General features: G+C 37.6%; 1 protein-coding gene across 3 annotated transcripts; it reads right to left on the bottom strand.

Moving 5' to 3' along the window:
• Positions 1-340: 340 nt before the first annotated feature.
• Positions 341-15,235, bottom strand: LOC107712279 (M-phase phosphoprotein 8). 3 transcript variants are annotated; one of them, XM_016517488.1, is made up of 14 exons: positions 14,935-15,235; positions 9,083-9,232; positions 7,566-8,597; positions 6,838-6,928; positions 6,277-6,753; positions 5,328-5,450; positions 5,073-5,161; positions 4,543-4,683; positions 4,260-4,346; positions 3,333-3,487; positions 2,611-2,768; positions 2,397-2,521; positions 2,210-2,293; positions 341-1,476 (listed from the first exon to the last, which is right to left on the bottom strand). In XM_016517488.1, the coding sequence occupies exons 1-14, from the start codon at positions 15,031-15,033 to the stop codon at positions 1,435-1,437; spliced, it is 2,853 nt and encodes a 950-aa protein (XP_016372974.1). In that variant the 5' UTR covers positions 15,034-15,235; the 3' UTR covers positions 341-1,434. The 3 variants fall into 3 exon arrangements, with proteins under 3 accessions (XP_016372974.1, XP_016372973.1, XP_016372971.1); XM_016517487.1 differs by lacking the exons at positions 9,083-9,232; positions 14,935-15,235 and adding an exon at positions 8,722-8,895; XM_016517485.1 differs by lacking the exons at positions 9,083-9,232; positions 14,935-15,235 and adding an exon at positions 8,722-8,895 and having other exon boundaries at positions 7,566-8,600.
• Positions 15,236-15,821: the final 586 nt, after the last annotated feature.

Genomic DNA, 15,821 nt, shown 5'->3' on the forward strand with positions numbered 1-15,821 from the left:
CTAAGTTCTCATCTTGCCCACTGATCTACGTTCATCTGTATATAGATCAGTGAATTTGCCATTGTGATGTCATCTAGTGACATTTAGCTACCAGTTTTAGCTACTTTCAATTGAAAGCAGTTGGCAACACTGTCTCTAGTGCGTATGTTGGCAAAGGGCCATCTTTCCTATCTGAACACATACTAACGTACATTCATCTGAAATACAGTCTGCTTTATTACACTGAATGTGTATATACAATTAAATTAGAGGGATGGAAGTCTCTAGTCCTTCATCAGTTAAGAAAACAACTGTTTATTTATTGTTGCTATATTAAATAGGAGAGAAGACAAAATATTGATTGTTATGGAAATATATGTAGAGCGTATTTACTGTAGTCAAAAGAGGAAGTGAATCAATGAGCAGTCTTTCTCTCACTTACTACAATGACGAGACAAAGAGGGGTAGGCCATGAGCAACAGAATAAAAGAACGTCACTGCGCTTCAAAGCTCTGTCTAGTTCAGTCATCAATGATTTTATATAATGCTTGTGAAATCTATGCTCATGTGATCTGTATGATCAGTACCAGAAGATGACCATGTTGAACTGTTACGTAACTACACTCTAATGCAAAACCTAATAAGAAATTAAATTGAGCTGATGTATACAGCCTGCCTGACAATACATTGGTACATGCATGAAAAGGGTCACGTTCTCTACTAGTCAGTATTAAAAGATCCTGTTCTACTGATCATTCCTACTTGGATGACTTTAATCCTCCTCTTAATGCAAAAACAAATTAGGCCTTAAAATAGCTCACAACTCAAATGTATACATTCAAACATTTCTTCATTTTGTTCAATTTAGGATTCATGCCATTAGTTCATGCCTTTAAAAAAACATCACATTCTCAGGAAACAAAATATGGAAAATTGTATTTTAAAGCACCCACTCTGGTGTTCCAAGTCACACTTGGGTCCAGTCTTGTCACATTCCCACGAGCAATGCAAACTGAAGCACAACGGATGAGCGTGTGGTCGGGTTAAACAGAACAGAACATAACATAAAACAAAACAGTAAGTGAATCTGTAGCGATAAATTATTCTATTTAAAAAAAAAAAGAAAAAAAAAAAAGAAAAGGAACACTTTACAAACAAGATTTACAAATGACCTTCAGATACAAACCCAATTTGACACATTTGCTGACCTTCATGTGTGATGCAGTTGCAATCCAAAATCATGACCTCTGGAAACTCGTTTAACACTTGCAACACTTAACCAAGCACATATTTAAAAGCCGCACTGAGATCTGTGACTGTTGTTATTGACCTGTTAGTACTACAGTCTTTCAGTACTTCCCCACAGTAAAACATAACCATTTCTAAACTGTCTCCTGCTCAGCATGTGTCAAGTGTAGAAAAAGTCAAGAGCTCCTGCAGTGACCTTTGACTTTATCACTGTAGTTGGACTCTGTATGCACAAATTAGGAGTTTAACCTGTGGAAAAAGTGAAACATATTTCCCGATTAATACGTTTTAATTATTTTGATTATGAACTTTCTACTCAGTTATGATTACTGGATAAGGATATTTAAAAATCAAATGAAAGAATCATTCAGAATGGATTAAATAGAATCAAACACAATGATTCTCTAACAAATCAGATATATATATATTTTTTTAATTCATATTGCCAAGACTTTTCCAGGCCTGAAAATCGCATTAAAGTCGTAACTTTATGGAAGTAGCGCAATATAATTTCTTCCATATTGTGATGTACAACTGAGGGAAACTGATTATCAAACAAGGAAAAAATGTAGGGCAGGACTTGGTTCTTTCTGTCAGTTGTTGATTGGTTGGAGGCAGATCTGAACGCAATTAACTGGACAAAATGATTAGAGAAGTCCAGCATATGTCACAAGAGAGAAGTCTGTCGTTTCACTGAAAGATCAAGTTATGACATTTTGATAAAGAATTACCAGGTCAAAAGAGGAACATACATGGATGAAATGTTCACAAAACGATCAATTAGATGCATTTAAAAACCAGAATTTTAACTTTAACATTCCCTGATATTTCCAAAGAACCATGGAAACCCAGTTAGCTACAACTAGCTATTATTTTACAAAGCCCCATCTCAATTATTCACACTTGCTTTGGTGCACGTTCAGGCATTTATACAGCAGCATTTAAACCATCTCATATAAAAATGTGTGAAAGTCCTAGGTACCTTAGCTGTGGGCGACTCTGCCAGACGGATGAACAGTTTGTTGGTTCCTTGAACAGGACTGAAAGAGTATATGAAATGGCTGTCCTGTAGGGGGAGCAGCACGCAGAGTGTGAGAGACTGCAGACATTCAACAGAACAAAGAGACGATAAATTTGAATAAAGATCGATTGTGACATCAGTGTCTCACCAAGAAGATGGGCAGCTGAAACTTATCATTCAGGACGACAGCATGAACACTACAGGGCCCACAGAGTCTAGCTGTGATCTCATTAAGGAAGTTTGCATGGAAGATAAAAAGCAGGATGCCAGATCCTAAGACAGAAAGCACAATAATAGCTAACTAATTCAGTAAATAAAATTGAAGTTATTGAGAACAGACAAAATTAAAGTGAGTATTTCACCTTCTCCGGGTGTGTGTTGAGGGGGTTTGTAGTTGAATTCCAGTGAAAAGTCTGGCCCTTCGCACAATCTGTGGCAAGCCAAAGGGAATACAGGTTCCAATAGGGCCAGCCGCGTTTCAAAATATGCTCTGATTGTCTCCTCCGCCACAGTTGATAACCTGCAAGATGCATTTTCACACATGCATCTTATTTTAATAGCGATATTTTCATCGTGCCCGTGTCCTACATCTTTAAATATATGTGACCCTGGACCACAAAACCAGTTATAAGGGTCAGTTTTTCGAAAATGAAATTTATACATTATCTGAAAGCTGAATAAATAAGCTTTCCATTGATGTATGGTTTGTTAATATAGGACAATATTTGGCCGAGATACAGCTATTTGAATATCTGGAATCTGAGGGTGCAAAAAAATCAAAATATTGAGAAAATCGCCTTTAAAGTTGTCCAAATGAAGTTCTTAGCAATGCATATTACTAATTAAAAATGAAGTTGATACATTTATGGTTTTGTAACGAAATTTACAAAATACCTTCATGGAACATGATCTTTATTTAATATCCTAATGATTTTTGGCATAAAAGAAAAATCAATAATTTTGACCCATACAATGTATTTTTGGCTATTGCTACAAATATACCCCAGCGACTTAAGACTGGTTTTGTGGTCCAGGGTCACATATACGTGGCGGTGTTCGAATAATGTAGCAATGAAACACTCACGTTTGCATATGGTCTTTGATGAGATCATATATCATCAAATTGTTGCTAAGTTTGGCATAGTACAAGGCAGTGTTCTTATGTTTAGACAAGATGTTGCAGTCAGCGCCATATTCCAGCAGGAGGCGAACCACATCTGCATTGCCCCTCTTGCAAGCCTTAAAATGAATAATACAACAATCAGCACTCAGTACAGATCAAAACTTATAACTTAAAATTATAACTTAAAAGTGCAAACTGTTTGATAGCTAAAGCACAACTTAATTTCTAAACTAAAAAATAATATACAGTACTGTACAAAAGTTTGGGGTCAGTATAACTGATTTTTTTGGAAAGAATTTAATACTTTTATTCAGCAAGGATGCTATAAATTGAGAAAACGTTAGAAGTCACAGCAATGACATTTATAATGCTACAAAAAAATTTCATCTTCAAATAAATACGGATTTTTTACTTTCTATTCATCAAAGAAACCTGAAAATAAGCATCATGGTGTTCACAAAAATATTAAAGCAGCACAGCTGTTTTCAACATTGATAATAACAAGTAATGATTCTTAAGCAGCAAATCAGCATATTAGAATGATTTCTAAAGGATCATTTGAAACTGAAGACTGGCTGCTGAAAATTCAGCTTTACATCACAGGAATGTATTACAAAGAAAAGTTATTTTAAATTGTAATAATATTTCGTATTATTTCTGTTTTTACTGTATTTTTGATCAAATACTTGCAGTTTGATAAGCTTAAGAGTTTTTGGTTTTCTTTTCCTTTCAAAAAAAGTTTAAAAAAAAAATCTTAACAAACCCAAACTTTTGAATGGTAGAGTATACGGGGAAAAAATCGACATAACTAGCAATCATAGGGTCATTAACAAGCCGGTTTCTGTTTGTAGAGATCTAATTCCCAGATCAATATAACAGCCTTCTCACCTTCATGAGAGCGGTTTCTCCACCCAGAGTTTGGGCATTTACAGATGATCCTGCCTCTAGGAGAATGGCCACTGTTGTCAAGAAGTTCTGCACCAAACAGAACCGAGTTATTAAAATAGATTGTTGTGGGCTTGTGTACTTATCAACAAAATGACACAGAACATTAGTGCTTAACTATACTAAGACAAATGCAACAATACTATACTAAAAATGCTAATACTCTCTTGCATTAGTGGTTGAAGTGAAAAGAGTCATCAATGAGGGTTCCTGTGTTGTTCTGCACCTTTTCAGCAGCATGCATCAGGGCAGTGGTGCCGTTCTTCTGTCTAGCATTAACCTTCACTCCTTTCTTAATGAGCAGCCTGAGGACATCATCCTGACCGCCTGCAGCAGCCAGCAGTGTTAAGGACATGCCACTAGAGTCCTGCAGGTGGCAGCACATGCACAAAACATTCAAAGATATTCACATGAAATCCTCTCAAATAGTACTTAGACCAAGGGATCAAGGTATGGCTGCCTTGCTAAAGGTCCAGTTAGCCTCTGCTTGCAGATGCTCCGATTACACCATCCGGATGCAAAAAGTATGATTCTTCATTGCTTCAATTCAAATATCTCATTACATATATTAGATGTTTTAAAAGATGTTAACAGATAACTTTCTGCAGGTATTATAGACAATTATGTTCGACTGAAAACATTGACTGCATAATGGTTAACCCATGATGAACTACAACATGACCCAGTTCTCTGATGAGTCATTAATATAGATTCAAGACAGAGACAGGAAGAGAGAAAAGGAAATAAGTAACATACCTCCTGGTCCAGATTGTAGTCCTCTTTGGAACTAAGTGCACGTTTTACTGCCAGGTAATTCCCATTCTTCACTGCTTCTCGCAGCTCCGCTGAAAGTTACATGGTAAACAGAACAAGAGAGAAGAGGAGAGAAAAATGATGAGGAAAACTTTCATCAACTGAAAACTGAAATGTTACAATAAATGAAAGATGGACCTAAAATATGCCATTCAGGAGGGATTTGTGCTGTTGTCTTTCTGTGTGGGTATCACTTACCAGGAGTTAAGGCTAGCGGAGAGAGATTCTCATCCTCTCCATTCAAGTGTTTCTGAAAGTCCTCCAGTGTCATCCAATCCAGCTTGAGCTCCACCCCAAGATTAAGAGATGGCGGTCCCCTGTCTGTCACACAGAAACATGTTGTTAGCATCCAGAGACTCAGAAACAGCTTGGGATCCCCACTATATCAGCTGCCACATGCATAGCCATAATAGAAAAATACCAATTGATCACACGGGATGTGTTCTTCCATTTTTAAAAAACGGCTAAATTAAGTGGCAATTAGGGCTGCTGATTTGGGGGGAAAAAAAAATTCATCAAATTGAAAAAAGCAAACATAAGAAATTAATATTTCACTCAAATAAAAGATTATTTAAGAAAAATACTATAATTTTACATACAACTTTAAAAACACAATAATAATCAACGTCATCATCAGCATGGATGGGCTTACTTTTTCCATGTTTGAGTATTAAACCATCAAGCTTTAATTTTCATGGAAAACCGCAGGGAACCCTTAAAGCTTTTCTTGTGTTGACAGTGACACTGCCAGTTGATAAACACTACTCATTAAAAGTATGTTAAGATGATTGGAGCTTGTTGCGTTTTGAAATGCACATTATAAGCAACCTGAACTCAAGAGCAGATGCAGAGATGGGTTTGTGTGGAGAAGCATTTAATGCGAACAGACACTGAAAACACCAGATCACGAGCTGCTCGCGTGTAAAAGAACACAATGCTACCCTTCACTCTAAATCACACTATGCATATATATTTAATTAATTAAATCAAAATCTTTGCAATTTGATAATCTCACTAAGCCATATCGCTATTTTAGTTTTATTTCAATTAACCATGCATGCCTAATGCAAACGAACAGTATGCAGGTGTCTCAAGACATGTTTTCAAAAGTTAAACCTCTTTTAACTTTACATTGACAAATACAAACCAGGAGTTTTGTCAGAGCGCTCCATGGTCTCCTGAGAGTCCTGATTGTCATCGCAGGCGGTGAAGACCCGTGATTCACTGTCATCCCTCCTTTTCCTCCTCTTGTCCTTCCATCTGGAGTCTTCTGTTGAGTCAGGAGATGCTATTGACTCAGTCATGGACTTCCTTTCCAGCCGCTCTTGCCGGGCCTCCTCTGCAAGCCTCTGCGCCTCCTCCATGCGTGCTTTTCTCTCCCGTTGGGCTTCCTCTATTCTCTCTTTCTTCTTTCTCTCCTCTTCTTCAATCCTTTCTTTCCTCTTTCTCTCCTCGTCTTCCATCTTTTCTTTCCTCTTCCTTTGCTCTTCCTCTCTCTGCTCTCTTTGTAATTCCTCCTTAGACTTGGGGGCCAGCTCGTCTGATTTATCACTTTTCTCGGATGTTCCCTTCTCCTGTTTCTCGTCGATCTCCATAGAGAAGGGACTCTGACCAGGTCGAGGCACTGGTAGGAGAAGAATGTAGTGGTGAATCAAACAAAAGACCATTAAGAATGAAAAATTTAAGTCAGCTACAAATGTATTTTTACCATCTTTTGCCTTCTCTGTCCTGTCTGAATCAGGTTTCCGTGCAGGAGACTGCTTGGACAATTTTGTTTTCTTGTCATTTTTCCCTGCACCCTGTAAAACAAGTGGGAAAAAAGTCAAATCACAAACATCATTTTTTTGAAAACAAAAAAAAAATCATTCATGTCTGTAAAAAAAAAAATAAAAAATTAATACTTAAACTGTAATTGAAATGGTTGTAGTAAACTTTTTAAAGAAATCAATACTTTTATTCAACGAGGATGCATTAAACTGATCAAAAGTGATAGTAAAGAGTAAAGACATCAAAGAATCATGAAAAATCTATCACTGTTTTCACAAAAAAATATTAAGGAGCACAATGATAATAAGAAATGTTTCTTGAGCATCAAAACATTTCTGAAGGATCATGTGACACTGAAGACTGGATGACTGCTGAAAATTCAGCTTTACCACCATAGGAATAAATTACATTTTAAAATATATTCAAATAGAAAACAGGTGAGAAAACAGTTATTATGAAATAAATTATAATAATGCTTCACAATATTATGGTTTTTGTTGTATTTTGGTCAAATAACCCTTGGTGAGAATAAGGGACTTCTTTCAGTTCTTTCTTTTAATTAGCATAATAATAATAATCTGGTATTAGCTGTTTTAACAGATGTACAACAAAAAAGCCAAAAAAAAGTAAAGGAAGAAAATGGGTTACATCAGAGTTTTAGACCTGTACCTTTGGAGTTATATTCTTGTTCTGATCCGCTTGTCTCCTTGGTACACGATCTTTTGCCTCACAGTTCAACAGGAACTTCTCAAACAAGTTAGAGGCACCTCCCTTCTCACCAACTTCTTCTTTCGGCTCCTCCTCTTTGGGCTTGATGGGGGCTGTTGATGCTGTGGAGGATGAGGAGGAGGAAGAGGCAGATGAAAGCTTCTGAGAAGGTGGGCCTGCTTCCTGCCCTTTGCTTTTAACCTTTGACCTGGGTGCGGACGTAGCTGCCCCCGTGTCACTGGAGTCGGGCTCCTCCTCGCTGCGAGATGACTTGCTAGTGCTCTTGCTACTAGTAAAGCTCTTGTGCTTGTTTGCACCACTTTCTTTAGGTGTGGCCGGTGAAACCTCCACTTTTTTAGGCTTCTTCTCTTGAATCAGGTCTTTGAAACCTTGCAGCTTCAGGTCAGACTTGGCCTTCTTCTGCTTGGTCTGCTTGAGATCACCTCCACTCTCACTTCTTGCAGATTTGTCTGTGGTTTTTGCTGTCATGGTTTTGAAGGAATCATTTGTTTCTGTGTTTGTTGTATCATCCGTGTGGGACTCAGAGGGCACGTCGCTCTTCTCATCCTCTTCATCTGAGGTATCAATCTCTTTTTTTGACTTTACTTTCTTTTTCTTGCGGTCCTCTCCACTTTCTTTCTTCTGTTTTCCTCCATCTTTATGCTTGTCAAGTTTCTTTTGTTTCTTGGGAGTAACTGGGGCATCGTCATCATCAGAGTCAATGAGCCTCTTCTTTGTCTCTTTTTTAGGAGGTGCAGGGGAAGGATCCCTGCTCTCTGCCTCCTCCTCATCAGACTCAGGTGCAGGCAGAGGTTTGTCTTCCCACCATTTCTCCTTCTTTTTCTTCTTCTTCTTTTCCTTCACAGGCATCTCATCATCTGATTCCTCCACTTTCTTCTTTTTCTTCTTCTTCTTTATAGGTGATTCTTTCTGTTTTTCTTTATCACTCTCACTCTCAGAATCAGCATCAAACAAATCACTCTTCATGGGCAGCTTCTAGGTACAACGGAGCACAATCAATATTCCCAAAGACTTCTTCAAGTAAACCAGATATAGCATTGTCTGTACACGCTCTTAGAAAAACAACAATCATGTGAACATATCTTTAGAGTCTCACCATGCCAGTTTCCTTCTTTGGCTTCATCTCAGCCAGGGCCTTCTTGTAGGCAAGCAGCACCTCCCTGCAGTCGTCCAAGTGTGCCTCAGGCTCCCAGGTGTCATCGTCCGATGAATAGTTCTTCCATCGCACCCGGTACAGCACCACTCCCTAAAAATGTCAGAGGTCAAAGATCATGGCCTCTTTATCACTCTCACTCTCAGAATCAGCATCAAACAAATCACTCTTCATGGGCAGCTTCTAGGTACAACGGAGCACAATCAATATTCCCAAAGACTTCTTCAAGTAAACCAGATATAGCATTGTCTGTACACGCTCTTAGAAAAACAACAATCATGTGAACATATCTTTAGAGTCTCACCATGCCAGTTTCCTTCTTTGGCTTCATCTCAGCCAGGGCCTTCTTGTAGGCAAGCAGCACCTCCCTGCAATCGTCCAAGTGTGCCTCAGGCTCCCAGGTGTCATCGTCCGATGAGTAGTTCTTCCATCGCACCCGGTACAGCACCTCTCCCTGTACAAATGTCAGAGGTCAAAGATCATGGCCTCCCATGGGGGTGTGGTAAGTTGTGGAGTGGTAAGGGCAGGGAAACACAAAAAAGGCTTCTGATCCAGTCAGTTTTACTTCACTCTCACGGAGTAAGAGCACATGCAACAAAATGAACAAGTACATTTTAAATGGCTTTGTAAGCTATAATTTGACAGCTATAATTTAATGCACTTATAAATACACAGCAGTTTGTATTTGTTTTGCCATGTTAATATAAGCGGCTTGATCGGTTATGTCAAGGGAGAGTGATCGGTTTCACTCATCCACAATGTGTGGATGGATCGTGTTTGTGTCAGAGATTGTCTATGGAAGAGAAATATAAAATACATTAAATAAAATAAAATTCCTCAAATAAATATTAAAAGCTAAACACAAATAATAATAATGATGATGACAAACATAAAATTACTAAAACTAAATTGAAAACTGAAGATATACAAAAAAAAGCTAATTCAAAATATTAATAAATACTATAATATATAAATAATGCAAAAATAACACTGACTAGTACTTCAAAAACACACTTACAGTAGGGCTGTGCGATATGGACAAAAAAAACCTATCGCGATTTCTTTGATCAATTTTGCGATTTCGATTTTAATCACGATTTTGACACACACAGACATGCTTTACAGTCATAAATGCATTCAGTGTGAATTTAAAACATATTTCCAAAAGAAAACCAATTAGAGCTTTATCAAGAAGCTGTAACATGTCTCTAGAACAGACATAAGGCAAAATAATCAAAGTAAAGGTGTAACAAAATGTCTCTAGAATAGACATATATGGCAGAAAAAAAAAATTCCCGTGTCCAGGGATAGAGCTCTTTGTGGCGTTGCCTCAGATGTTGAACTAGATTTGTCGCGTCAAGTTCACACGTGCTCTGTCTGCAGTGCGTATACAGTATGTGTATATGTGTATTTCCAACATGATTATGTAATACGTGAGGTCGAGCTAATGATGAGCATTTGTGGTTAAAAAGTATATACATTTTTTATTTATTATTTTTTTTTTTAAAAGGTAAATTATCTGGAAATTTTTATTCTGATCATGAACTAATCCTTTAAAGGTGCAATGTGTAATATTTACATCGATCTATTGACAGAAATGCAATATAATATACAGTACATAACTATGTTTTCAGAGGTGTATAAAGACCTTACTTAATGAACCGTTATGTTTTTATTACCTTAGATTGAGCAATTTATGTCTACATACACCATAGGTCCCCTTACATGGAAGTCGCCACCATGTTTCTACTTTCTACTTTCGTTACTTTGTTGTTCTTGCGATTAAAACACTGACACAATGATGAACAAGTACATTAATATTCGCAATAACATCGATTTATTGAATAATTGAGTAAATTAGGCATGGGCCGATTACCGGTTTCAAGGTATACTGCGATTTTTAAAATGTCACGGTTTCAAAACCGCTAATATTTTCCGTTATACCGTTCCTGCAGTATGCAGGTTTTTCATGTCTTCCTCAAAGACTGAAAGTGTAGGAATCCCTCAGGTTGAGTGCAGTGTAGAGAGTAACACGACCCTCCTCCTCTTGTTGGTGCAAGTGAGCAGTCAGTCACGTGTGTGTGTAGGATGGCCGAGCTAAGGAGCTTCCCCTGGAACTTACGCGATCAGCAAGCGGCTGTTTTTTGTCTTATTGCAAGCAACTCGTCTCTGTTCTGGACTTGCACAAACTGCGCTGCAATGCAGTCGTTTTCCAAAATGTAATTTATGTGAAAATATGAAGTCTGTAAACGCCCGTTAACACAGGCCAGAGACGTTGAAGACGGACGCACAGAGAAAAATTAGAGCTTTATCAAAAAGCTGTAACATGTCTCTAGAATAGAAATAAGGCAAAATAATCACTAAGTAAAGGTGTAACAAAATGTCTCTAGAATAGACATGGCAGAAAAAAAAAATCCTGTGTCCAGGGCCATGCGTTGGTCATAGAGCACTTTGTGGCGTTGCCTCATATGTTGAACTAGATTTGTTGCGCCAAATTTACACGTACTCCGTCTGCAGTGCGTATACAGTATGTGTGTGCGGTGCAGAAGCAGCACGGACTCATTTTGCTTTCACAGGACGCGTTTGCAGTCCGCTCCTGATCCGCGGCTGTTTACCACAAACACAACATTTATCCATTATTTTGATTTCAAATCCAAACGCAGACTGAGAAGATACAACATGTCAAACTGTATTTTATCTTGAAAAGTTCTTATAAGTGAAGGGTATATAAGTGAACTTTTTGTTTTATGATATAAAAATACTACTTAGGCTCTAGTGTCAGACGTCTACCTCGCATTATCACTAATGTCATGCACTACATGAGAGAACGATGAGAGGGGTGATGTTTATAGGAGACATTAAGGCAGTAATTAATGCTTAGCAGATGCATCCCAAGCTCCACAGGTTAGTTTCAAAGGGAAGTTCATTATCCGCTGCGTTGCTAAGTAACAAACACTGCTGAATCCCGGCTCCTTTTATTTCATGTGACTCTATCTGGAGGATTAATAATAGCCGAAGATCAAAGCCAAATAATAATATGTTTTAATCCCAATTGACAGAGTGGATGGGATCTCTTTCCACTTTTACATCTGCTGGTTTCACGACACTAACAAGCAACTCAACATACTTTTGTGGCTGTTGTATGTTAACTCAAATCTGTCTTTGTCTTTAAGTGTGAGATACTGCTGGTAGGTTTGCACCCATTTTGAGAGCCTTGGCTTAGATTAGAGTGCTAGTTTCCTGTACAACTGCCTCTGTGCAGGAAGAAGCAGCAGTGAAAATCGGTTAATCACTGTATTTTTGTAAACAAGCGAGTTAAAGACACGATTGTCTGTGTGTGTCTGCCAAAGCACAGTAGTCTAGTAAGCACAGGCTGTCAGTTGATCTGAGAGTGGTTGTTATTGGCTCACAGCCATCACTGTCTCATGTTACAGTCAGTATGAATGGACACCACCTGGATAAAATTGTGACGGACGCTTAGACTGACACACAAAGACACAGAAATATTTCTCAATCAAAAAGGTATTTTATCACATAGCTTTCTTGCAGGGTCACAAATGAACAAGGTCTCGATACAAAAATACCACTGGAAAGGACTAAAATGTCTCATATTCAAAAAGTGAGGGCAAACTAAAATTTTTTTTTTAAGTAATCAAGCATTAACTATCATTCTGTGCCTATCCAATTATGGGTTTACAACATAACAGTGACCTTTAGCAGTCACAGAAATTGCTATTTGCTTTCTCAGAGTTGATTGTTGTTAAACATACACTACTGTTCAAAAGGCGTCTGTAAGATTTTTTTTAAAGAATTTTAATTAGTCTCTTATGCTCACCAAAGCTGCACTTATTTGATCAAAAACAGTAAATATTGTCAAATATAATTACAATTAACAGTTTTTTATTTGAATATATTTTAAGATGTAATTTATTCCGGTGATGCAAAGCTGAATTTTCAGCAGCCATTACTAGGGCTGGGCAAAAAATAATAATCGATTTTTCGATTAATCGTTTTTTAAAATGACGTCGATTCGATATCAATTCTCAAAAGCCGCAAATCGATCTTTTCCGGGATTCGTTACTCCAGTCTTCAGCATCGCATGATCCTACATAGATCTTTACATGATAAAATATAATATAATATTATTATGGAAACTGTGATACATTCTCTATACTCTTTTTGATCTTACTGACCGCAAACATTTGAACAGTATTGTATATTTAATGTAGGGCTGCACGATAAATCGCATGCGATATTTAACGCGCATCTTGTCAGAAAAGCCGGTTCTGTAATTGTGTTTGTTGCTGTATAATATAAAGTGATCAATCAGTTTAAAAAAAATGGGTAAAGCATAGCCTTTATTGTGTTATGACATCTTGTGCACTGATCACAGATAGTTTTGATTGTAGTTTTGATTTAACTGATTTAATAACACAAGTCATAATTGTTCAGACTAAGAATTTAATGTAATTTATTTTAACTTAAGTATGAGATAAATAAATGGATCCCCTTAAATGGAAATATTGTTGCACACATAAACTTAAAATATGACATTAGGTTCCCAAATGACTTTAAAAAAACAATTTTACCCACATCTAGACAATATTATAAGACTCCGTGAGGAAGATCCTCTCACACTCAGTCACCTCACACATTACAGATACTGCAGGTCACTGACTGCAGTAGAACTGACTCCAGTTGAAAGGGCACTGAGCGGTACAAAATTGGATTTTACATGTCTTTTGCCTTATCTGTCCTCTAAACACTGACCTCCTCAATAGACTTCACCAAGGCTTATAGATCTCCACCAACAGGGTTTCAGTTATAACCGAGTTGTCTGTAATTATCTTCTATCACTATCCCTTGTCAGTTAAACTTTGTCTGCTCACTCCACTCCACTATCTGCCTTCCTCTTTAAGTTATTTAATAACAAACCTTCCACTGTCACATATCACCTGTTCTTTGAGTATTAATGACGCACAGTTCCACAAACACACACACCCTTGTGATATTTCTACATAAGGCGCTGCTGAATGTAGCTTCACTAAAATAAACTGAAGCAGTCTGGCATGAAGTGATCAGTCATTCTTGCATTGAACGCAGCTGGAACGGCACCATAAAACAGTCTCCCAGAAATCATTCAGTCAGAATATCACATCTGCTCAGGCAACCCAGGATCTCCAGACCTGAAGATGAGGAAAGTGATATGTAATGTGATATTCCCCCCTCTCTCTCTTTATGAAAGCCCAAGAGGCCTTTGCATAAAGCACCTAGACAGGAACAGGGAAACGGATCCCAACCCCATCTCCAAAACACACATCTACAGACCAAATCCATGTCTAAAACGGCTCCCCATAGTACAGCAACACTATTCCAGGGGCTGTTACTCCACCTAAAAATAATCTAAATTCCTGAATAAGTATTCCATTCAAATAAAAATAAATGACTTATAAAACAAAATGCTGAAGCATTGTTACGCATTCCCGTCAGTAGGACCATGCACAAAGGGCTAACAATACATACGAGATTCATCTGTCACGCATTATGTTTGTAAGAGATTTATTTATATTTTTACGTTTACACAGCGAGCTTGCACATTGCGTGATCAGAAGCATGAGCATAAGATTTAAACATCCATACGTTTCTCTTTTCTATCCATTTCTATTCAAAGAGCACTAATAATGTGCCGTTTCAGATATAATAGCGCGAGTTATGGATTCTGTAAACAACTGTGCATATCGACCCTTGAATGCCGTCAAGTGTTTTCCTCCGCATGAAACACCACTCTTAGTGTTCGGCACTCATTTTGGCCGCGGGTATATTTAGTCCGGGGTTTAAAGTGGTAATTGATCCAGATTTAAGCCGGTTTGATGTAAACAAGAAGAGCCGTTGAAACTGAATCTCGTGGCTCAAACCGGTACGGAGCTGAGCTGAGCTAACCGCCAGAAAGTTACAACGACTGAATACAGCCTCTCTGCACTGCGGGAAGTTGGCGTTTTAGGGCGAACAGGCCGTAAAATCACCCTTTTGACTATTTATTTAGACTTATCCTATTAATTATACACGCGTCTGCAGTATTTACTATAAGGACAGTAATAGCGACATGCTACGTCGCTAGCAAGATGGCATCCGAAGCTCCGCCACAAACACTCTCACCTCCACCACTCGCGTATCAATAATCCTCTCCACTTCATATACATCTTCTTCGTCCTGTTCGCTGTCTCCAGGCTCCGCTCTCTCGGCTCCGGTAGTCATTTATGCTTTAACTAAGCAAAATATTGACGCTATGTGTTGTATATATGTGTGCTAACAGCATGAAGGCCGCACGGCAGCAGAACTAGTGCACATTCACACGGATACAGCAGCAGCGCACTTGCGGTGAGAGTACTCGGTGTTGCCAGATCGCGCAAGAAAAACGCGCATTATGGCTTGGAAAAAACAACAACCTCAAGGTCGCGTATTTCTATTGAGACATGGCAACACGTGGAGTACTACAACAGGAGGAGGCTCCCTGTGTGTGCGCGCGCGTGTGTGTGTGTGTGTGTGTGTGTAAACGGCGACAGATGATATGACTGAGGTTACCTTCTCCCACTGCTAAATATAAATATAACAAAAAAAGACAACTAGAAAAATGAGGTGAAGTGACTTTCGCTAAAATAGATAATTTGACTTCTCCAATTAGATGTTAAACATTTAAAATAAATATTTCATTTATATTATACATTTAATAAAAAAATATTTTAAAATAATAACTTCAAATAAAAATCGAATATATAAAATAATAATGAAATAAAATATTTATAAATAAAATAGTATTTTCAGTATTACTTCTCAATAAGGATGTTAAATATTAATGAGTTAAAGCAATAGTTAACCTGAACTAACAATTAACAGTACTTTTACAAATATAAAACATTTGACTTTCAATGTTAAAATGTATTTGTATATGTTAATAATGAATTTATTTATGCATTATGAGCTAAAAATAATAATTGTATACCAATTTCTATAAATTAACATTAACCAAATGATGTGAAAAAATA

Source organism: Sinocyclocheilus rhinocerous, unplaced genomic scaffold (genome assembly GCF_001515625.1).
Source record: "Sinocyclocheilus rhinocerous isolate Xijiao unplaced genomic scaffold, SAMN03320098_v1.1 scaffold2583, whole genome shotgun sequence".
NCBI classification, from domain to species: Eukaryota; Metazoa; Chordata; class Actinopteri; order Cypriniformes; family Cyprinidae; genus Sinocyclocheilus; species Sinocyclocheilus rhinocerous.

Bases quoted from the DNA above. Each gene is read 5' to 3' on its own strand.
- LOC107712279 (XM_016517488.1), bottom strand. From the start codon at position 15,033: ATGACTACCGGAGCCGAGAGAGCGGAGCCTGGAGACAGCGAACAGGAC. The intron at 9,233-14,934 runs GTGAGAGTGTTT...ACATTTGTACAG, and splicing joins TTGATACGCGAGTGGTGGAG to GGAGAGGTGCTGTACCGGGT. The intron at 6,754-6,837 runs GTAAAAATACAT...TTCTCCTACCAG, and splicing joins GACAGAGAAGGCAAAAGATG to TGCCTCGACCTGGTCAGAGT.